Consider the following 23,782-nt stretch of genomic DNA (forward strand, 5'->3'; position numbering starts at 1 on the left):
CTGCCCAGTGTGGCATTATCCACATTGGAATGTTTTTGTTTATTTATTTGTGAGCAGATGTTAAAATAATAATCTTTCTGTCTCAGCTTTGACAGAGGTCCCGAGTGCTCAATGCTAACTGCACCTCGCCTTTCCCGGAAAGATGATGGACCATCTAGGTAGGATTTACAAAGGAAATAATCGTGGTAGGGTTTAATGGATCCCACCCAAGAGTGACTTCTGCCCAAAGCAACAGGAAACATAGGTTCATATGCAAGAGTTAAGAAGGTAAAGCTATAGTCTGTAAGTGGAAGGGGAGCTGTGGAGGAAAAGGAGCAGTATGGAACATCAGAGAGGTCCACCAAAGCCCCATGGGGCAGCAGTCACCCTAAGAACTGCCCCAAGCTTAGAAAGCCAAGACTGCATCATACCCTTAATTTACCCAGCCCCATTCCCTTTTCAATCAGATGCAGATTCACTAAAAGTGGCCAAAACATTTTTTGTTTATCTTAGGGTAAGCCCCCCAAAAACCTAAGAGGTCTGCCTAAGATTGTTCAACTACTCCAACAGCATGTGTGAACAGAGAGGGTGAGGGGCAAAGGAGAAATAAAGGTCCTTCTTTACCAACTGCCTGCGGATTGTTCCAGAGAGGACAATTTGCTTGCCTAGGATCTTTCATGCACACACACACACACACTCACACACACTCCAGACCCCAAGAAAGCAGGGGCCTTGTCTCTCTGGCTCATTACTCTATCCCCAGACCCATATCACTGCCTGGCCCAGGCACTTAGTAAAGATCTGTTGAGTGAACAAATGTTCTCTAACACAGAAGCAAGAGATGATCAACAATGTCACTATTTAAATCTCTAGGTTTTGAGATGGCCTGTGTGAAGCAAGAGGCAACTGATACTAAAGAGCCCTGCACTCAAGCCATTTCCCAAAGCCAGAGACCCTGAACATTAAGACCCTCTCAGGCTGCACATGGTCCCAGCACTGCTTCCAGGATATCCTGTTCTTTATAACCTGTTCTAACCTCAGGCAAACACACAGGTATGTGAGGGACACAGCGTGAAGGACACTCTCTGAAGAAGAGAAAGAAAAAATAAATATGAAAAACTCAAAGAAAGCCTGACCCGGCGGTGGCGCAATGGATAGAGCGTCGGACTGGGATGCGGAAGGACCCAGGTTCGAGACCCCGAGGTTGCCAGCTTGAGCGTGGGCTCATCTGGTTTGAGCAAAGCTCACCAGCTTGGACCCAAGGTCACTGGCTTGAGCAAGGGGTTACTCGGTCTGCTGAAGGCTCACGGTCAAGGCACATATGAGAAAGCAATCAATGAACAACTAAGGTGCCGCAATGAAAAACTGATGATTAATGCTTCTCATCTCTCTCCGTTCCTGTCTGTCTGTCCCTATCTATCACTCTCTCTGAGACTCTCTCTCTCTGTTCCTGTAAAAAAAAAATTTTTTTTTTCAAAAGAAAATAAGGGATCTGATTTCATTTTGAAGACATTTATTTTCGTAAATGTTTACCAGATAGCAGGATACCAGGGCAGCAGAGTGCAGATATATCAGAAGCAGCGGTGCCTGAATAAAGGATGTGCAATGATTTACTGGAATACAGGAAAAATATAACTTTTATTAATGTGTATTTTTGGTTCCCTCCATATAAGTGTTTGCATGCTTTATAATCTATATAAAATCAATGCACACATAATTTATAAATTACAAGTATACACATATTCAAGTGTTTGCTCAATCTTTTTTTTTAATTGATAGGTTGGGTTACACAATTATAAACTGTTAGAGGCCACAGGAGAAGGAGGTCTGGCCTGGGAGGACCGAGGCCCATTACATCATCCATGCACTAACTTTACAAGAATTTTCTGGATTATTCCGCTCCACCACAGTAAAGCTGCAGGTCTCCTTGTTGAAGATTTTCTGGCACTTGATTTCATCATAACGCATGGGTATAGGAAAACTGTCATTGAGACAAAAGCAAGGCTTATTAGAAGGGATAGGATGCCCAACCTCCTCAGAGCCAGCTCTGTGCCAGAAGCTGCCTGGGAAGCCTCTCACCAACTTAAGGTCACCCCTTGGCTTGCAAACCCGAAGTGCCACCTTCAGGAACCTGGATTTGAGTGCACGTAGAACCTGGTCTATGAACACATAGACCATCCATGACATCGTTTCTAATTTCCATCCTGCATGCACAGGACAAAAGTAAGTTCTGAGAGACCCAAATGCAGGTCTGGGCTGCTCTAGGGCCGGGCAGCTTGTTCTAGCCTGACTCTTCTTGTTGTGCCTGCTCAGGAAGTGGTGAGCAGTACGGCTGCTTGAATGTGGGAAAGAAATGCTTGTCCCATTCTAATGGAGAACTCTCAGAATAGTTGCTGGATAAGACAGTAAATCAGAAGCAGGAGTCACTCCAGGCCAGGAACATGGAGCCCAGGGAGAAACTGATGAAAACTGGGGACCATCTCCCCAGGAAAGCGCACCACACATTCAAGGGTACAGACAATGTTAAGGCTCTTCAGTCTCTTGGAACTTACCCATAAATCTTAGATGTTAATTGTCCCTGCCCAAATTATACACAGAAGCAACCATCACCAGGGCCCTTTGTGAGAATATTTTTTCCAAATGGTAACCTTTGACTTATTTTTTTTAAACATTTTTGTATTCTTTTTTTTTTTTTTAGAGAGGGGAGAGAGAAAGAGAGAGAGAGAGAGAGAGAGAGAGAGAGAGAGAGAGAGAGAGTGGGAAGGAGCAGGAAGAACCAACTCCCATATGTGCCCTAACCAGGCAAGCCCAGGGTCCTGAACTGGGCACCTCAATGTCCCAGGTCAATGCCCCATCCACTGCGCCACCACAGGTCAGGCACCTTTGACTTATTTTAACAAAAGAGACCATTTCAGTCCCCTTCCCAAAGGGTAATCCGAAAACCAAGGTGAGGACTGGAAATACATTTTCCCAGGGCACCTGGGATGGAAGGCCTTGGAGGCGGGGAGGCCACTGGGCAGCTTGTGATCTGGACTGTGTCCCCTAAAGGGTGCAATTGGTCAAAAATTTATCCCAGAGAAAATTTAATCAAAAGCTGTATTTTCCTATAGAGAGGGAAAAAAATCATGAGAAAAATCTTAGTCCACTGTGAGACAATTACAGGGAAAAGAAGTGACTTTGAGCAGCAGAGAAAATCATGCACATCTTCTCCCCGTGGAGCAGGGTGCAGAATGGGTGGGCATACGGGAGGACAGAGGGAACAAGTACTTGGAGTTCCAACCATGTACTGGCTACCACCCCAGGCTCAGGGCACACAGACTGGCATAGAGAAAGCATTAAATATGTGTTAATAAATTTGTATGCAGACTCTCATTTAATTCTCATATATACCTGACTGTTCCTGTGTCACTTTGAGTAAACTGAGGCTCAGAGAGATTAGAAAATGTATCCGGGGTCACATAGCATGCATACAAGGGAATGCGGATTCAGGCTCTGTTACTCTGACTCTAGCAGCAAGACTCTCCCCACTTCACTCTTTCCTAAGCTATAGTGGTCTGTGGAAACCCAAGGAGAGAGCTGCGTGGACGTGGCTGTGATGATACAGCACTGACCAGGCTTGAGGGAGGAGGGTGTCAGATCCTGGTGACATGGTGCTTTGGCCACTGCAGTGTTAGGGAGGAACGTCTCACTGGCCCTTCATACCGCTGATACAGTCATGCTCCAGAGTCACACTGACACTTGACACCAAAAACAATGTCAAATTTCTGGAGCTACAAAATCAAGGTTTAGCCTGACCGGGCGGTGGCGCAGTGGATAGAGTGTCGGACTGGGATGCCAAGGACCCAGGTTCGAGACCTCGAGGTCGCCAGCCTGAGTGTGGGCTCATCTGGTTTGAGCAAAATCTCACCAGCTTGGACCCAAGGTTGCTGGCTTGAGCAAGAGGTTACTCGGTCTGCTGAAGGCCCATGGTCAAGGCACATATGAGAAAGCAATCAATGAACAACTAAGGTGCCGCAATGAAAAACTAATGATTGATGCTTCTCATCGCTCTGTCCCTGTCTATCCCTCTCTCTGACTCTCTCTGTCTCTGTTAAAAAAGAAAAAAAATCAAGGTTCAGCTGTAACATGCAGTGACCCAGCTGAGGCAGTGTCTAGTCTAGAACCTGCTTCCTGCAACCAGCCAGAAAGTCTCCTGGTGTAATATCTCTTCTGTTCCATGAAGCATTCAGCATGGGATATGCTTCATTAAAGATGTTCAGAACTTTTCAGACACGTAAACATCATTAACATTTAGATGTTCTGATTTAAGTCAAGGACTTAATCCTCTACTCGCTGGTAGTATCGAAAGACTCTCTGAGGTACTTGCTACAATTCAGGTTCATTAGGCTTCTATAAATTCTGATTCAGTGAGTTCGGGGGTGGGCCCAGAAATCTGTATTTCATCAAGCTTCCCAGATGAGTCTGTGATCAGGCAATTTGGGAAACACTACTTGATATCAATGCTTCACTCATCAAAGCTATTCATGTTCTCGCTAAACACTATGGGCCACTACTGAAATGAAGATATCAAACAGATTTTACAGGGGTGGTGGAGTAGCTGTATGAATGTATAGCTGTGGGGAAATCAGGAAAATGAGGACCACACTGGAGATACTCTCTGATCTATTGGCCCAAGTCTAGACCTTTGGTGTCCACAGCAAGCCAGCAGAAAATATTTACATAACCTTTAAGCCGACATGAGTTTAACTTAAGAAGTAAAAATACTAGGGTTTAGAGTACAAAGAACACTACAGTTATCTTCACACCTCACACCTATTCCCTCTGCCTGTGCTCAGGCCCTCCCCTATCCTTGCCAACTACCACAGGCAAAGGCTGAGATGAAGACCAGCTAAATTCTAGAATAGCTTCAGATCACTGGGTACCATTTCCCGTCTTCAGCAACCCATCTGAATATAGGTATTTAATAATAAAGATATTTATCTAGTTTTGAAAACAAATGAAAAGAAATAGGACTGGGATGAAAGCAACCCAAATGTCTATCAACAGATGAACAAATAAATAAAATGCTGTATATAGGTATACAATGGGACATTCTTTGGCCTTAAAGTGGAAGGAAATGTTGAGACTTGCTACAACATAATCCTTGAAGATATTATTCTGAAATAAGCCAGTTATAGAGTTATAGAGTTTTCAGATTCACAGAGACAGAGAGTAGAGTGGTGGTTGCCAGGGACTTGGGAGCAGAGGAGATGGAGAACTATTTATAGGGCAGAGAGTTTCAGTTTGGAAAGATGAAAATGTTCTGGAGATAAATAGTGGAGATGGTTGCACAAATATGTAAATGTACTTAATGCCCCTGAATCTTACACTTAAAAATGGTTAAAATGCTAAATCTTTGGTTATGTATATTTTACCACAATAAAAAAAATAATAATAAGGCTGAGAATGAATCCCCCTCCCAGCTGGGATTCTGAAAAAGGAGCACAACCCAAGAGCAGCCACCTCACCCCCCACCCTGCACCGTGAGACTTACGTGTTGCAGCAGTAAATTCCGTCTTGTTTACAAGAACACTCCTCACAGTTGTCAGTCCTCCACTTGGAGTTCAGCGGGTGTGTGACTCCTTGGAGATCTTGGCAATCTAAAATACACATGTGGCATCATCAGTGGTGTCCCTAAGTCATGCATCTGGGACAAGGATTGTAGGACATGAGCACCAGCCCCTGCCATCTGTAGCCCTCCCAGAGAGAGGGAAGTTCTTACTGATTTCAAGGGCTAAGAAAAGTATTTCTGTGTTCACCCACAGCTACATTGCAGCACTGTCCATGTTATGCCACTGATCATGTTTCCTTACAGCAAGCTTAAGTCTTGTCTTTCTGGATTTTATTTCAGAGCAGATATTACAAGGAAAAAAATAAGGCCTTTCGTATTAATCAGGTAGCTATTATGATACTAGGGGCACCTGGGGCCAATTTTTTTTTAGTGCTGGATTATCTCTGGATAAATGCTTCATTTTTCTATGTCCCTTCGTTTGCTTCTCAACCCTAAACGCACATGTAAAACATTTTAGGTATTTTTTAAAAATCTATGCTTGGATTCCTCCCTACCCCCAACAATGAAATTGGACTCTCTGAGCAAGGAGCCCAGGCTGCCATAGTTCTAGAAAGCTCCCTGAGTGATTAAATGTCCAACCCAGAGTGAGAACCGCTGCTTTAACCCTTTGTGGTCCAGTGTGCCCGAGGAACCAGTAGCATCAGCATGACCTTAGACTGCATTGAGCAGCCCCACTCGCACTCTCCCCCTAGGCCCACAGAATCAGAATTGGCATTTTAACAAGATTCTCAAAGGGCATGCACACTAAAGTCTGAGAAGTACTGCTTTGGAATAACTGATGGTTTTTTGCCTGCATATAGGAGTCATTCGAGTAGCTTTGACATGTGCAGCTCCCACCCAGAGAACCTGACTTACCGGTCTTGGGTGGTACCTGGACACTGGTAGGTTTCCACAGCTATCCAGGCAGTCCTTATGCACATATGGTTGAGAACCACTGTCTTGTACAAATAGCAAATGGAAGCCTCTTATTTTATTCCATCTGTTATCTTCCCTAACCCTCCTTCCCACATAGGTTTAAAGGCCTTCATCTGCCAACCAGGTGCAGTAAACATCTACCAGGCTGCAGTAAACATCTACCAGGCTGCAGTAAAATAATGAACTTGAAAAGCCAGGACTTACCATCAGATAAATCACCAAGAATCTTTGTTTTAGATAGGTAAGTGCACTGGGCGTTGCATAAGGTCATGAAGGTCACCAAAACCATGAGGCTGCCCAGAAGAGCATTCTGTAATGTAAAGAGGGGTCAGGAAGGAAAACTCACAAATGCAGAGGGTAGTCACTGGTGGAATGTCCTGGATAAGGGTCCCTGCTGAGCTCTGGCAGGTGGTTTAAAGGAAGCACTCCTACCATCAAGTAACCTAGCAAAGGAACAAGACCTACTCAAGCTACTAAAATAAACTGAAAAAGGAGCTAATCCTGAGTCACAGGTCAGAGGCAAATAGTAATGATGGCGGGCTATTTTATTACAGAGGAGGTTCAGAAACCCTTGCAGATAGTTCATTTTTAGCTGCTTTGCAGAAGTGGATCATTTAAAGCAGTGGTCCCCAACCCCTGGGCCGCGGACTGGTACTCGTCCGTGGGCCATTTGGTACCGGTCCGCAGAGAAAGAATAAATAACTTATATTATTTCCATTTTATTTATTTATTTATTTTTATTTTATTTTATTTTTTTTGTATTTTTCTGAAGCTGGAAACGGGGAGAGACAGTCAGACAGACTCCCGCATGCGCCTGACCGGGATCCACCCGGCACGCCCACCAGGGGCGACACTCTGCCCACCAGGGGGCGATGCTCTGCCCCTCCAGGGCATCACTCTGCCGCAACCAGAGCCACTCTAGCGCCTGAGGCAAAGGCCAAGGAGCCATCCCCAGCGCCCGGGCCATCTTTGCTCCAATGGAGCCTTGGCTGCGGGAGGGGAAGTGAGAGACAGAGAGGAAGGAGGGGGTGGGGGTGGAGAAGCAAACGGGCGCCCCTCCCAAGTGCCCTGGCCGGGAATCGAACCTGGGTCCCCCGCACGCCAGGCCAACGCTCTACCGCTGAGCCAACTGGCCAGGGCATTTCCATTTTATTTATATTTAAGTCTGAACGATGTATTTTTTTTAAAAATGACCAGATTTTTTAAAAAAAATTCCCTCTGTTACATCTGTCTAAGACTCACTCTTGACACTTGTCTCAGTCACGTGATTCATTTATCTGTCCCACCCTAAAGGCTGGTCCGTGAAAATATTTTCTGACATTAAACCGGTCTGTGGCCCAAAAAAGGTTGGGGACCACTGATTTAAAGGACAAAAGTTAAGGGTGTGGAAGAGAGATATTGAAAAAAAGATGAAGAAAACGCAGTAGGGACTTGATGAAGCTAACCAGTTAAACATTTCAGTTCTCAGACCACGAGAGACTAAGAACCTCATTTTCCAGGTGATAAAGACATCATTGATGGTGCACAAACAAATTCAGCTGATACTGATCACAGATAAGCATCAAGTTGCTTTTGTTATTATTTTGAGACAAGCAAGCTAAATAAACACACAAACTTTAACAGGAATTTTGGGAACTTTTTAGAAAAGAAGATGGTGTGAGAGTGCTTGTTCTGTAAATGTCTAAAATTAATTAGGAACTGCGGCTACCTGGAGTAGTGCATTACTGATATAAGAATAGAAGGACAAGTACAGAGAATAGCATAGAAACCCCAGAAAGTGTATTTATAAATACATATAAAAGTTTATTATAAAATAAACTTAGTCTTGGAAACCTGTAGAGAATTGTGACATCTTAGGACAAATGGTACAGGCCACCAGCAATGAAAACTGAGTACATCCAGTACATGGCTGGAGGAAAAAAGATAAACAATCGTTAGAAATGTAGCAAGGCCCTGGCCGGTTGGCTCAGCGGTACAGCATCGGCCTGGCGTGCGGGGGACCCGGGTTCGATTCCCAGCCAGGGCACTTGGGAGGGGCGCCCATTTGCTTCTCCGCCCCCACCCCCTCCTTCCTCTCTGTCTCTCACTTCCCCTCCCGCAGCGAGGCTCCATTGGAGCAAGGATGGCCCAGGCTCTGGGGATGGCTCCTTGGCCTCTGCCTCAGGCGCTAGAGTGGCTCTGGTCGCGGCAGAGCGACGCCCCGGAGGGGCAGAGCATCCCCTCCTGGTGGGCAGAGCGTCGCCCCTGGTGGGCGTGCCGGGTAGATCCCGGTTGGGCGCATGCGGGAGTCTGTCTGACTGTCTCTCCCTGTTTCCAGCTTAAGAAAAAAAAAAAAAGAAATGTAGCAATATTTTCCACTGAACTCTATGTACCCAGATCAAGGAAGCCCCTATCCTAGAGACTTAGCCAAGAATGAGGTCAGTTAACCGCACCCCTCCCGCCCTTGTAAACGCTGCTTGCTTGCTCAGCCTAAATAGCCGCCCTATAAAAAGGAGCCATTTTAGAAGCTCGGGGCTGCAGTGTTCCCTTGAGTGGGTTGCCTGCAGTCCCTGAGCAAGTTTGTAATAAAACTTATAAGATTCACTTTGGGTTTGCTGTGGTCTGTCTCCTGGGATGTAACATATGGAGGACCCAGCGAGATAGGCTGTGTAAGACCCCACCTCACGGAGTAGGCTGCAGCAGACGTTGGTAGCTGGCCAGCCTCCGGCTGTTGCAGTTTAGAAACTGAATTTGGCTAATTCGAAACATTTGGAGTCTTGAGACTGTTTGGTAAGGAAGCTTCCTCTTTGAATATTTGGAAACAGAGCTCTGGTTAGAAAAGGGTGTAGTGGAGCAGGCAGGACGCCACCTGATTTCTCCCCACCCGGTCGGTCGGGGAACGCAGGATGCTGCCGCTGCCTTCTCCCTTTGGTTTTGGTTTAGAAGTTTTGTTTGTTTCGTGTGCATATTTGGTTTGTTTGTCTGCTTCACCAATTGCTTCCTCACAGGATTCCTTCGAGGGTCAAGGGCCATGGGTCAGGGGCAATCTACTGCCCTAATGCCTCTTCAGTGCTTGCTTGATAACTTTTCTGATTTCTCTCGTAGGGCACAAGACTATGGGACTCCTGTTGATTCCGCCACGTTGTGGACTCTTTGTGAACTAGAATGGCCAACCTTTGGTGTAAGGTAGCCCTCAGAGGGCACTTTCAATTTACTCACACTGTTTGCTGTCAGGGCAAATGTCTATCGGGTCCCGCACCCTGACCAGATGCCATATATAGATGTGTGGATTGATATAGCCACGGGAAGACCAGGTTATGTTAAGAAGTGTTTTAAGAACTGCCTGACCACCCTGACCAGGCGGTGGCGCAGTGGATAGAGTGTCGAACTGGGATGCAGAGGACCCGGGTTCGAGACCCCGAGGTCACCAGCTTGAGTGCGGGCTCATCTGGTTTGAGGAAAAAGCTCACCAGCTTGAACCCAAGGTCGCTGGCTCCAGCAAGGGGTTACTTGGTTTGCTGAAGGCCCGCGGTCAGGGCACATATGAGAAAGCAATCAATGAGCAACTAAGGTGTCGCAATGCGCAACGAAAAGCTAATGATTGATGCTTCTCATCTCTCTCCTTTCCTGTCTGTCTGTCTCTGTCTATCCCTCTCTCTGACTCACTCTCTGTCTCTGTAAAAAATAAATAAATAAAATTTAAAAAAAAAAGAACTATATTAAGGGAGATAAAGTCAGGGAGATAAAGTCTGGGCAGGAGGAAAAGCTGGCAACCCCAACGAAGGCAAAGGGAGGCTTCCCTCCAAAAAACAAGAAATTTTGAGAGAACAGCCACAGCCTGCCCACAGACTTTATTCAGTAATACAAGAAGATCCAGGGGCCACTGAGTCCTCACTAGATCCCATTCCTCCTCCATATCCAGAGCAAGCTGAGGACCCGCCTAAAGCCACAGGGCTACCCCCCGCAGCAAACCCACAACCTGGACTGGCCCCCTCTTAGGAAAGCCCACCCCATACCCGTACAGGGGCCGATTATGGTCATCCTAGTATGCCAGCAGCTCTAAAGCCGGCACCTTTGCTTCCCCTCTGAGAAGCTGCAGGGGGGGATCCTAGGGGCCCAGCTAGATTAATTTATGTCCCCTTCTCTACTAGTGATTTATATAATTAGAAACATCAGAACCCCCCATTTTCATAGAAACCCCAGAGTCTAATTTCTCTTCTTGAAACCATTTTCCATACTCTTCGTCCTACTTAGGATGATTGTCAACAGGTTATTTATACCTTCTTCACTTCTGAGGAAAGGGAAAGAATCTACCAAGAGGCTGCTAAAGCAGCATTAGAGGATGGAGATCTACACAGCCTTGGTCGAAGGCAAGAATTAGAGGAAGTTCTCCCTTCAACCCCCCCTGACTGGGACCCCAACACTTCTAGGGGACAGGAGGCTTTACGCAAATATCATAATTTCCTGCTCAGGGGTCTCCGGGCAGCAGCAAGGAAGCCAACTAATTTTAGTACAGTCAGCGAAATCATCCAGGGAAAAGATGAATCTCCTTCGGCTTTCCTTGAAAGGCTTTTAGAAGCCTATAGAACATATACTCCATTAGACCCGGACGCCTCAGAGAACAGGAGGCTCATAGACGTAGCCTTTGTCTCCCAAGCGGCCCCAGACATTAGAAAGAAGTTACAAAAGTTAGAAGGATTTGAAGGAGAAAATAGAAGCAAGTTTTTAGAAATTAGTCAGAAAGTTTATATGAACAGGGAGGATCCAGAGGTAGGAGGTGCGGAAAAGGTGGCAAAAATACTAATCGCAGCCCAACAAAAGAAATCCGCTAAAGGAAAGCCACAAAGGAAAGGGCAGAATAGTAGACCTCCTCTAGACAAGAATCAATGTGCTTATTGCAAGGAGACCGGGCATTGGAAAAATGGGTGTCCTAAGCTAAAGGAGAAGAAGGGACAGAAAGCTAAGGTCCTCTTCGAGGATCAAGACTGAAGGGGCTGGGGTTCCATACCGTTAGGCCCCCAGGAACCCATAGTAACACTGTCCATTGATAGGAAGCCCACAAATTATAGAAACTAACTAAAGACCTAAGAGAGTGCTGGAGGAAGTATAGAGTAGAAACTAGTTTCAGATATTCAGATATTCACCTACTGACCCAAAGAAATTTTACCCATTTAGAAAATAAAGAGTAAGAATTAATATTAAGAAGATACATTGAAAATTCTCTGTAAATTAAAATAGCCAACTTAAGAGCAGACTGGCCAAACCAAGGATTGCTAGACCCATAGAAAACAGAGAGAGTCTAGCATACTATCACCAGCACCCACCCGCAGGCAGGTGGCACGGTCAGTATGAAGCCCAGTACGGCAGCAGAGGTAGAGAAAGAAAAGGCAGCCAGGCTGCAGCTGGCTGCAGGAGAAACAGCAGAGAAAAGGAGAAGCGGCAGGCTCCCCTCATAGTTTCGGGCACCTGTCCCTCCCCCTTGGGCACCGGGAATCCCAGGCACCCTGACTGATTCCCTTATAGTGTATATAACAAAGAAACCTCTTTCTTAGCTCAAGGGCTGAGCCACTGCTTGGTCAGGCAAAAGATAACAGCGCAGTAAGCTAGAGGCTATCATCACCTTGCTACAGCCCCCTGCCCTCCTCTGCTTTGGCTCCGGGGAATCCCCACCTCCTACCTGGAGCCAGACCCGAGGAGAAGATTTAGGGAATATGGCCCCTTCTAAACCCACTGCTTTAGCCATAATAGTCAAGAATTATAGCCTGACCTGTGGTGGCGCAGTGGATAAAGCGTGGACCTGAAATGCTGACTTTGCCAGTTCAAAACCCTGGGCTTGCCTGGTCAAGGCACATATGGGGGTTGAAGCTTTCTGCTCCTCCCCCTTCTCTCTCTCTCTCTCTCTCTGTCTCTCTCTCTTTCCTCTAAAATGAATAAATAAAAAAAATAATTAAAAAAAAAAGAATTATAAGAAAAGTATCCTCAGGCCTGACCTGTGGTGGCACAGTGGATAAAGCATCGACCTGGAAATGCTGAGGTCGCTGGTTCGAAACCCTGGGCTTGCCTGGTCAAGGCACATATTGGAGTTGATGTTTCCAGCTCCTCCCCCCTTCTCTCTCTCTGTCTCTCCTCTCTCTCTCTCCCTCTGTCTCTCCCTCTCCTCTCTAAAATGAATAAATTTAAAAAAAAAAACACTTAAAAAAAAAAAAGAAAAGTGTCCTCAGGGAATTATAGGGTTATTATGTCCCTGAGGAAATTGAGAACCTTAAGTAAACGAGAATACCTCACTGTTAAGAAAATAAGTTTATGAAATTGTGGGGGTTTTTTATGTTTACTACCCCGACCCTTATAATGACTTAATGTTGTAAAGCTCTACAGGTCAAAAAGAGGGTTAGCATCTCTTTGTCAGCTGGGAAGCCACAAAATAGTAACTACATTTTGACCATTCCTTATTTTTCTCTGAAAATCAGTAGTCCATTAGGGATAGTAGTTTATAATTTCTTATTGTGAATCATACTAAATTTGTACTAATAATAAAGCATATAGAATTGTATAGTCTGTCAAATACAAAGACTTCCTTTTTGTACCAAGGATCTGTTGTTGTAAAAAACAAAAAAACATTTTCTATGTTAGAAATGTATATGTTATTTCAACAGTCTTTTGCTAATTCTCCTTTTCATTTACTATTTCATAGCCTGTAATGTTAAAATTTTAGTTTAAATATTAGGGGATATGTAATAATTCAGTAATTGTTAATTGTTCAATGTTAGGTCACAAAACTCAGAGTAACAAATATTACTATTGATTGGCTTAATAGAAGAATTCTTAACATAATAGGTAGAAAAGAGAACTCTAGAGACATAATCCTGAACCTCCACCTGATTTACCACCCTATCAAACTACAATTGTTAATCAGCTAAGTAAATAAGTACATTAGGAAAAGTGCAGAGGTAAAACTACTCGGGTTTTACTTAATATTTCCTATAGAAATGTCATAGATTAGAGCCCTCATAGTTCGAACCGAGTTAAAGGGCAGGGTGCTGATTTAAGGTAGTATAAGAACAATAGTTCAATTACAGCTGATAGTCAAGGAAGGAGAAAATAAGAAATAGTTTAAATTCTTTTTTCCTAGCCTACAGAATTAGAAAGCTCAGAACCCCCTTTTCTCAGAGGAGCCTCAAGCCTGAACAGGACTGTTAGAAATCTGTACTGTACATAGGCTGCCCCACTTACAACAACTGAGACCACCTTGAGAAAATGTTTCTAATTGCCTAGCCTAAGCAGGACCCCACCACCCAAGCAAGTGAAAAAAATTTTAGACACTTTCCACCTGTTTCTGTTAGCCTAGATCAAAGAAGATACTCAGAAAAACAACCATAAATTTATCTAAGGTGTTAGAAGTTATTCAGGGCCCTGGCCGGTTGGCTCAGTGGTAGAGCATCGGCCTGGCGTGCGGGGGACCCGGGTTCGATTCCCGGCCAGGGCACATAGAAGCGCCCATTTGCTTCTCCACCCCCTCCCCTCCTTCCTCTCTGTCTCTCTCTTCCCCTCCTGCAGCCAAGGCTCCAATGGAGCAAAGATGGCCCGGGCGCTGGGGATGGCTCCTTGGCCTTTGCCACAGGCGCTAGAGTGGCTCTGGTCGTGGCAGAGCGACACCCCGGAGGGGCAGAGCATCGCCCCCTGGTGGGCAGAGCATTGCCCCTGGTGGGCGTGCTGGGTGGATCCCGGTCGGGCGCATGTGGGAGTCTGTCTGACTGTCTCTCCCCGTTTCCAGCTTCAGAAAAATAACACACAAAAAAAAGAAGTTATTCAGGATCCTCAGAAGACCCCCACAGCTTTCTTAGACTACAGAAAGCTTACAGAGTCTATACACCCCTAGACTTAGAGAAGCCAGAAGATACTAAGGCAGTCAACTTAGCCTTTACATAGCATTCAGCTCTAGGAATTAGAAAAGAAATGTATTATAAGTTTTTCATTAGGTAGAAACATCGGCTGCTAAAACTAAGCATTTTAGAAGGGACGTTGCTCCTCCCTCACTCTTGTGGCCATAAATAACTCTGGCCCCTAAGATAGCTAGTTAGCCAAAGATGGGTAAGATTCCTGAAGTCAGGAACAACCTAAGACAGGCACAGTCGAAGAGGGGCCATCAGGAGAAGGCTTAAGAACCAGCAAAGGTGAGGCTCAAACCCTCACCCCGGAGAATACAGGAGACTACTCTCCTGAAGTAGTGGTCATCATCCACTGTCCAGGCCACCTAGAGAGGAGGACTCTGTGGAAACTCTCAAGAAAAACCAAGCAAGCCGCTAATGATGCTACCAATAAGGTAGCCCTAAAACCAGTAGGGTTTTAGGAAATTTTAGGAACTTTTCTAAACCAATTAGAAAAGTCAGACTTAGAATCTAATAGAGAAAGCATAATTTCTAAGTGTTTAGTCTGTACCCAAATAAATATTAAGCAAAGTAAAGAAATTATAAAGAGAAACAGAGAGAGAACTTTCCCAGGTGAACATTTAGAAATAGATTTTACTAAAGTAATTGACAGGTAGAAAACATGAATCGGATCTTAAAGGAAACTTTAAACTTGTTTTAAACCGGTAGAAAGTAGCCCACCTTACTCCCCTTAGCCCTCCTCAGGGTGAGGTACACCCCCTACAGGGAAGAATTCACTCCTTTTGAGATAATGTTTAAGAGACTCCTTCCCTTCCTACCGAAACTCAGAGAGGAAATAAAACAACTAAATTAAATAACCACTCCTTCCTTAAGTACTTACAGCGGGTGTCCCCAAACTACGGCCCCCTGAGGCCATTTATCTGGTCCCTGCAGCACTTCCAGAAGGGGCACCTCTTTCATTAGTAGTCAGTGTACTGGACTACTGTATGTAGCGGCCCTCAAATAGTCTGAGGGACAGTGAACTGGCCCCCTGTGTAAAAAGTTTAGGGACTCCTGAGTCTTACAGGGTCTACAGATTACTCAGCAGGCTGTCCAAAAGAGTGTCCAGGAAGTGATTCCAGCACTGCCAGAAGACCTAATACATCACTTCCAGCCTTCAGACTCGGTCTAGGTAAAGAAGTACACCACCCAAGGACTGACTCCCACGTAGACAGGTCCACACACCATGATCCTGACCACTCCCACTACTGCCAAGGTAGAAGGCATACCCGCCTGGGTCCACCGCAGCCGGCTGAAGCTTGCAGTCCCAGCAGAGATACCCTTGTAGACAATGGAGACTGACCACAGCAACCCTTATAAGCTGACCCTGAGAAGGACAGCATGCCCTGCTTCAGCCACAAACCAGAAGTTGACTGGTCCACACATAGCTAATGCCTAGAGAAACTCACTAAGGACCTCCTTTTAATTAGACTTTGGGGAGGGAGGGGAACTAAGGTCAAAGGAAAGCCAGACAAGTTGTCTTAAAAGTTAATACATGTACTACTATAAGTCCCTTAGTTAGAAGGGAAGGTACAAGGTAATGAAAAATATATGTGTACTTACACTTAACCTATAAATACTAGCTACTTAGAGGGAGGACACCTCCAAGAGGAAGTATACTTAAAGAAAATTACTTATTGCCAGCTTAGTTGTCACTAAAGGTAAAGGTTAAGATTTTTAAAATTAAGAGTTCTAACTAAAAGGAAATTGTAGTTTCGGTAATAAAAGGTATAAGGTATAGAAATACTTTAGAACGAAAAAGGGAGAAAGTAAGTTATTATAAAGCCAGTTATTTCTGAATAGATAAGAAAGTTCATAAAACTTAAAGGTTTATGTAAGTTGCAGAAGTTTTGTGCAGTTGTAAGAAGTTAGTACAGAGAAGAAAAATGCAAGGCAGAAAGAAATTAGTATGAGAATTTATTCTCTTCGTCCCCTTGGCTCACTACGTTACTTACTGCTCTTACTGGACCCCTTGTTTTACTTATAGTGGGGGGGGGGGGTTCATGTATTATCAACTGCCTCACGCAGTATGTACAAAAGAGAATTCAAGCCGTAAAGCTTGTAGTACTAAGGGCACACTATCAGCGTGCCAGCACATACTAGGGAGGACTCCTAACCCAATTAGCTTATAGCTACAGCTAAAGTAGAAAATTCTCATGAGCCTCAGCAAATCTAATTTTACTAGCAAAGGCAGGATGCGTTCCTTGTGTATCAGCCCTGCAGATATTGCAGGAAAGTAGTTTATTATCTTAGAACAGTGTGCGCTTGTGTACTTTTGCAAAGATATTGTACAAACGTGCTGAAAACATTGTAACCTTGTAGGTTTTGCCTATAAATACCCCTCTCCCCCTGAGCTCATTGCTGACCATTGTGAGAGGCGTAGTAGGCTGATCACTAGCCAGTGTATAAAACCCAAATTGATTGCATCAGTTTATGGTCCAGTTCCAGTTTGTTGCGGTTGCACCACAGCATTTGTTCAAGAAAGAATAGATACTGTAAGACTTATAGTCTTAGCTCAGCCCTACCAGATTATACCCAGTTCGGATGAGCAATACCAAAGTTCAATGATTTGAACTAGTAAGAAGAAAACAGGGGAATGCGACATCTTAGGACAAGTGGTGCAGGCCACCAGCCATGAAAACTGAGTGCATCCAGTACATGGCTGGAGGAAAAAAGATAAACAACCGTTAGAAATGTAGCAATATTTTCCACTGAACTCTATGTACCCAGATCAAGGAAGCCCCTACCCTAGAGAGTTAGCCAAGAATGAGGTCAGCTAACCGCACCCCTCCCGCCCTTGTAAACGCTGCTTGCTTGCTCAGCCTAGATAGCCGCCCTATAAAAAGGAGCCATTTTAGAAGCTCGGGGCTGCATTGTTCCCTTGAGTGGGTTGCCTGCAGTCCCTGCGCAGGTTTGTAATAAAACTTATAAAATTCACTTTGGGTTTGTTGTAGTCTGTCTCCTGGGATGTCACAAGAATGATTATTCAGTAAATGATATTTGAAGAAACAGTGGGCTATATTGAAAAGAAACAAAGTCAATTTTCTACTTTAGTTCCCACAAATAAATTCTAAAAGAATTTGAAGGTTAAATTTTTACAATAAGGTCATAAACTAACTTTGTATGATACACCTGAAACTAATATATTGTATGTCAGCTGTAAAAAAATGTAAAAGATCATAACCTAATCACAAAAAATATACATCAATATCTTATTTGAAGTATAAAAAAAGAAATAAATTTGAATATGTAAAAGTTTTAAGTCCATAAACAAAATTAAAAAGCAATTACCAGACTTGGAGAACATCATCATATAAAGAATTTCTATAGATTAACAGGAAAAAGAAAAACATCCTCGTAGAAAAATGACAAGGAAAATGTGACACTTTTTACACACATATACAAACAGAAATAATGAATACATGGAAAATTTCAACTTACCGATAAGACAAGAAATGTAAATATTTACATAAAATAGAACCATAGTAGAATGACAAAAATAGTTATTTAATATCTGATATCAGGAGGGAAATAGAGGCATAACTGTGAAGTGAGATGAACAGCAATGGTTTATGTTGGAATAATATTTATGGAGCATCATTTTTTTTTTGTATTTTTCTGAAGCTGGAAACAGGGAGGCAGTCAGACTCCCGCATGCACCCGGCCAGGATCCACCTGGCACGCCCACCAGGGGGCGATGCTCTGCCCATCCGGGCATCGCTCTGTTGCAACCAGAGTCACTCTAGTGCCTGAGGCAGAGGCCATGGAGCCATCCCCAGCACCCGGGCCATCTTTGCTCCAATGGAGCCTTGGCTGCGGGAGGGGAAGAGAGAGACAGAGAGGAAGGAGAGGGGGAGGGGTGGAGAAGCAAATGGGCGCTTCTCCTGTGTGCCCTGGCCGAGAATCGAACCCGGGACTTCCGCACGCCAGGCTGATGCTCTACCACTGAGCCAACCGGCCAGGGCTATAGAGCACCATTTGATAGTGTATAGCTACATTCTTAAAACAGTTTACGACATTTTATTTCACCCATTCAGTTCTAAGACTTGACCCTAAGAAGAATGGCGCAGAGAAGGAGATAGACTTCTCTTCAAAGATACTCACTGCAGCAGGGAAATAGAAAGAACCAAAATACCCCAAAACTGGGTTGGGAATATGGTAATTTAGAAAAAAAAAAACTGGTGAACTGAGGAGGTGAGAGACTATGAAGTAGCATAAATGATCACTATTATGACTAAGTAAAATAAGGTAGATTACAAAACAGTTTGCATGTGTTGTTCCTATGATGTAAGAAAGATCCACATAGAGGGAGATGCTTAGAAAGAGATGAAAGATTTTGTACCAGATTTTAACAAGTGATAGTTGAGATTTTTCTTTGGGCTATTCCTCTTATTTTCTAAGTGGTCTACAATGAAATGCATTGGTTTTATAACTAAAAGGAAGAGTTCAATTCCTATAAGAAATTCTCAGTATACTTAGCTCACATCAGAACTTGAGGCTGCATGTGCTCACTCTGTTTCATTTTTTTGAGTAATCTTCAGCTTAAGAACATTGTGGAAACAAAATTTTCTCAAAAAAAAAAAGAAAGTAAGAAAATGAAAGAAAGAGAAAGAGAGAGAGAGAGAGAGAGAGAGAAAGATGAAAGCCAGCCTTATTGACAGGTTTTCTGCTTCCTTCATTCAGAAAGGGGGCCCTGGGGGCTGCTGGTGATTATAGGAATCTTGGAGGTCTTGTTTCATTGAGTCATAGAACAGAGGCATCAATGGGCACAAGCTAGGGTTCCCAGGATGAGGGGTGCAGAATTTCTAGATCTCCTGCTACTCTAAGCAGAGGCACCCAAATGAATGACTCAGGGATGCAGTCCAAACATGGTGATGGGAATGAACAAAGTATTCAGTTTTGAGGTTAAGCAGTTGATGATAGCTTACATATAGCCTTCATTCCCTCTCTCTTTCTGTGTGTGTGTGTGTATGTGTGTGTGTGTTCTGTTTTGTGTGTCTTTTTCAGACTCAGTTTCCTCCCCTGTAGAAACAAGAGTCCTTCCACTTGGATGGGCATTAAAGTAACCTAGGCTGCTAATAATGAACACATAGACTCAATCTCATTGAAAAAGGACAGGGCCAGCCTGACCTGTGGTGGTGCCGTGGATAAAGCGTCAACCTGGAATGCTGAGGTCGCCAGTTTGAAACCTTGGGTTTGCCTGGTCAAGGCATATACAGGAGTTGATGCTTCCTGCTCCTCCCCCCTTCTCTCACTCTCTCTCTCTCTCTCTCCTCTCTAAAATAAATAAATAAAATCTAAAAAAAAGAAAACAAAAAAAGGCAGGGCCAGCCCTGGCCAGTTGGCTCAATGGTAGAGCATTGGCCTGGCATCTGGATGTCCTGGGTTTAATTCCAGGTCAGGGTACACAGGAGAAGTGCCCATCTACTTCTCCACCCCTTCCCCTCTCGCTTCTCTCTCTCTCTCTCTCTCTCTTCTCCTCCTCCTCCTCCTCCCTTCCTGCAGCCAAGGCTTGATTAGAGTGAGTTGGCCCTGGGAGCTGAGGATAGCTCCATGGCCTCCACCCACCCCTAGCGCTAAAAAATAGCTCAGGTTGCAAGGGAGTAAGGGGCCCCAGATGGGCAGAGCATTGCCCCCTAGTGGGATTGCTGGATGGATCCAGGTGGAGGGCACATGCAGGGAGTCTGTCTCTACCTCCCCTCCTCTCATTAAAAAAAATTAAAAAAAGAAAGAAAAGGGACAGGACCAAGGCCTTTGCCTCTTTACCTAGTCCCCCCAGGTGAGAAGCACAAGATCAAAACCTGTTCTAGGCCTAACCTGTGGTGGCGCAGTGGATAAAGCGTCAACCTGGAAATGCTGAGGTTGCTGGTTCGAAACCCTGGGCTTGCCTGGTCAAGGCACATATGGGAGTTGATGCTTCCAGCTCCTCCCCCCTTCTCTCTGTCTCTCCTCTCTCACTCTCTGTCTCTCCCTCTCCTCTCTAAAAAAAATGAATGAATAAATTAAAAAGTTAATTAATTAATTAATTAATTTTAAAAACCCTGTTCTACTTTAACTTCTATGTAAATATCTGAACAATCTTTTAAAATAAAATGCAGGCCCTGGCCGGTTGGCTCAGTGGTAGAGCATTGGCCTGGCATGCAGGAGTCCCGGGTTCGATTCCTGGCCAAGGCACACAGGAGAAGCGCCCATCTGCTTCTCTACCCCTCCCCCTCTCCTTCCTCTCTGTCTCTCTCTTCCCTTCCCGCAGCCAAGGCTCCATTGGAGCAAAGTTAGCCCGGGCGCTGGAGATGGCTCTAGGGCAGGGGTCCCCAAACTTTTTACACAGGGGGCCAGTTCACTGTCCCTCAGACCGTTGGAGGGCCGGACTATAAAAAAAACTATGAACAAATTCCTATGCACACTGCACATATCTTATTTTAAAGTAAAAAAACAAAACGGGAACAAATACAATATTTAAAATAAAGAACAAGTAAATTTAAATCAACAAACTGACCAGTATTTCAATGGGAACTATGCTCCTCTCACTGACCACCAATGAAAGAGGTGCCCTTCCAGAAGTGCGGCGGGGGCCGGATAAATGGCCTCAGGGGGCCGCATGTGGCCCGCGGGCTGTAGTTTGGGGACCCCTGCTCTAGGGCCTCTGCCTCAGGTGCTAGAATGGCTCTGGTTGCAGCAGAGTGACGCCCCAAATGGGCAGAGCATCGCCCGCTGGTGGGCATGCCGGGTGGATCCCAGTTGGGCACATGCATGAGTCTGTCTGACTGCCTCCCCGTTTCTAACTTCAGAAAAATACTAAAATAAAATGCAGATTCTGCAGTGGTGGGACTCAGAGTCCAGATTTCTAGCAAATTCCCAGGTGATGCCCATGCTGCTGGTCTGAGGACCATCTGAGGAGAGAGGCTCTAACGTTATTTCCTGTTCCCATGTTCTATTCCCCTACCTTTCTTTCCTCCCTTCTTTGCATTTCTTCCTTCCCTGCATTCAGGACAGAGGAGCACCTAATATGTGCAGGAACAGGAGACAATGTAGCAGACATAAGGCAGGCATTTGTTAGACTTTCTAGATGGTGTGGCTTCATGCCAGCCTCAGAGTGAAGCAGGCTGGCAGTGCCCTGAGAAATACAATAGTGTCCCATTAGGTATATTGCTCCTCCGTTGGTCTTCCCAAAGGAGGGAAGACTCTTGATCAAGAGCCTGGCACCTTTAAGGGTCCTATGCAGGGCGGGGACGCTGTCAGGTGTGCAGCTTATGAAGTTCACTCTGAGGCTGGAGGAGCACTCTGAATGGAACAGGATGATCCCACCCCACTGATTTTCTACTATTCCCAGCTTCATTTTTCTGGGACAATTTCTGAGGTATGGCCTGACGGAGGCCCCTGGTCCATTCCAGCAGGTCCTCCAACTTCACTGTATTCCTCCTGTCTTTTGGCCTCTTCCTTCCTCTTCTTGGCACCCCAAGAGCAGCCAGCTTATTTCCTTTTACTGGCTCTAGCAAAGAATACTTTTTAAAAATCAAGTTTGAATTAAAGACAGAAAATAGGACCAAATGAGTTTTCATGGCTTTTGATGAAAATTCTTTCTTTTTTTTTTTTTTTTTTTTTTTTTTGGATTTTTCTGAAGCCGGAAACGGGGAGAGACAGTTAGACAGACTCCCGCATGCGCCTGACCGGGATCCATCCGGCACGCCCACCAGGGGCGACGCTCTGCCCACCAGGGGGCGATGCTCTGCCCACGAGGGGGCGGTGCTCTGCCCCTCCGGGGCGTCGCTCTGCCGCGACCAGAGCCACTCGAGCACCTGGGGCAGAGGCCAAGGAGCCATCCCCAGCGCCCGGGCCATCTTTGCTCCAATGGAGCCTTGGCTGTGGGAGGGGAAGAGAGAGACAGAAAGGAAGGAGAGGGGGAGGGGTGGAGAAGCAGATGGGCGCTTCTCTTGTGTGCCCTGGCCGGGAATCGAACCCGGGTCCCCCGCACGCCAGGCCGACGCTCTACCGCTGAGCCAACCGGCCAGGGCGAAAATTCTTTCTTAATACAACAAGATACACTGAAAAGGACCCCAAAACTTTCTAAATATTAAAATGACCTGGGTAGCTTTTTTTAAAAACCCGAATCCCAAGGACATACAGCAGACTAATTAACTCAGGGTGTCTGGTGTGGGAGTCAGATATCAGTATTTATTGAAGATACCCAGGTCATTACACTGAGCAGCCTGGCTTTGGAGCTACTCGTCTAAAGAGAGGGACACCTGGGTCCCGTCAGCGCTGCCTGCAGGTAGCAGCAGTGAGACCCCAGCAACTGCTTCCCTCCTCCCAGGCTCCGCTTCCCGTGTGTCTGTAACATAATGCAGCACAGTAGCTCTGAATCTATACTCAATTCCCAAATCACTCATGTGGCACCCCAAAATTAGAGACATATAGGAAACCTAATTGGATCCCAAAATTAGTGGAAGAAACAGCAACTTCAACCTTAGAGAATAGAAATAGTACTAAGCTCGTTAAGATTTTCTCAAGCTTCCAAAGAATCTCCTTACACTCAGAGGTGGATTTAACGGTGGGCGCACTGGGCTCCAACTTCTGAAGGGTCCACAAAATCCCAACTTTATACTTTTTTCTAATGACACCACGTTTGGTTTCATATGTGCAATTTTAATATTAATAGTACATAATATTTTTATTTATTTAAAAATATGGTTAACATGTATTTTAATTTTCCCTGTCTCTCTCTTTTTTTTTAAGGGGCTCGATATTTTCTTCTGCTCCCGGGGCCTCAACTGACCTTAATCTGCCTCTGCTTACACTCCACACCTTGCATTGCAGGTAATCGGTAGAAGATTCATCACTAGCTCATGTTCACCATTAACTTGCATCCCACAGAAATACATATCACAGCACATTACAATATGAAATATACCCTCTATCTTTTTTTCCTTTTTCTTGCCTTTATGTATGAAACAACCAGTTACCTACCATGGTGAACAGCAAGAGTCCTCACAGGCATGTTCCTCCAGGGAGAGTCATGGCAGACTTATATAGGAAAGGACATCTCTGTATCTGGCCTCATCAGGAAAGAGAACGTGCCAAAGTTTACAGAGGGTTGGTTGTCAACAGGAAACTGATGTCAGATGATTTATGAGTTATTCTTAAATCAGGTCTCCACGCTAATTATATGTTTGCTCTTGCCATCTCCACCCCTGATATGCATTTGCCCTCAACATGAAGGAGCAGAGAAGAGAACCGCCTGTCTCCTGAGCCTTCCTCCAATGCTGGGTGGAGGGCTGGGCACATTCCATGCCATCTTATGTGATTTCACACAGAAACAGCATCTCAGGAATGCCAATCACACAGCCAGGTGGTAAAGCTGGACGTCAAGGAGGCA

General features: G+C 45.0%; 1 protein-coding gene across 1 annotated transcript; it reads right to left on the reverse strand.

Annotated features, from left to right (window-relative positions):
* Window positions 1–1,572: 1,572 nt before the first annotated feature.
* Window positions 1,573–23,464, reverse strand: MSMB (microseminoprotein beta). Its single transcript, XM_066243541.1, has 4 exons — window positions 23,374–23,464; window positions 6,710–6,815; window positions 5,513–5,618; window positions 1,573–1,960 (listed from the first exon to the last, which is right to left on the reverse strand). Exons 1-4 carry the CDS (start codon window positions 23,374–23,376, stop codon window positions 1,831–1,833), a joined length of 345 nt encoding a protein of 114 aa, XP_066099638.1. The 5' UTR covers window positions 23,377–23,464; the 3' UTR covers window positions 1,573–1,830.
* Window positions 23,465–23,782: the final 318 nt, after the last annotated feature.

This window comes from Saccopteryx bilineata, chromosome 9 (genome assembly GCF_036850765.1).
Source record: "Saccopteryx bilineata isolate mSacBil1 chromosome 9, mSacBil1_pri_phased_curated, whole genome shotgun sequence".
Taxonomy (NCBI): Eukaryota; Metazoa; Chordata; class Mammalia; order Chiroptera; family Emballonuridae; genus Saccopteryx; species Saccopteryx bilineata.

What these genes read in the sequence shown, in the direction of transcription:
- MSMB (XM_066243541.1), bottom strand. An exon ending in TCTTGGTGATTTATCTGATG is followed by an intron (nt 5,619 to 6,709) that starts GTAAGTCCTGGC and finishes TGTGTATTTTAG; the next exon opens with ATTGCCAAGATCTCCAAGGA. An exon ending in GGAATTTACTGCTGCAACAC is followed by an intron (nt 1,961 to 5,512) that starts GTAAGTCTCACG and finishes TCTCAATGACAG; the next exon opens with TTTTCCTATACCCATGCGTT.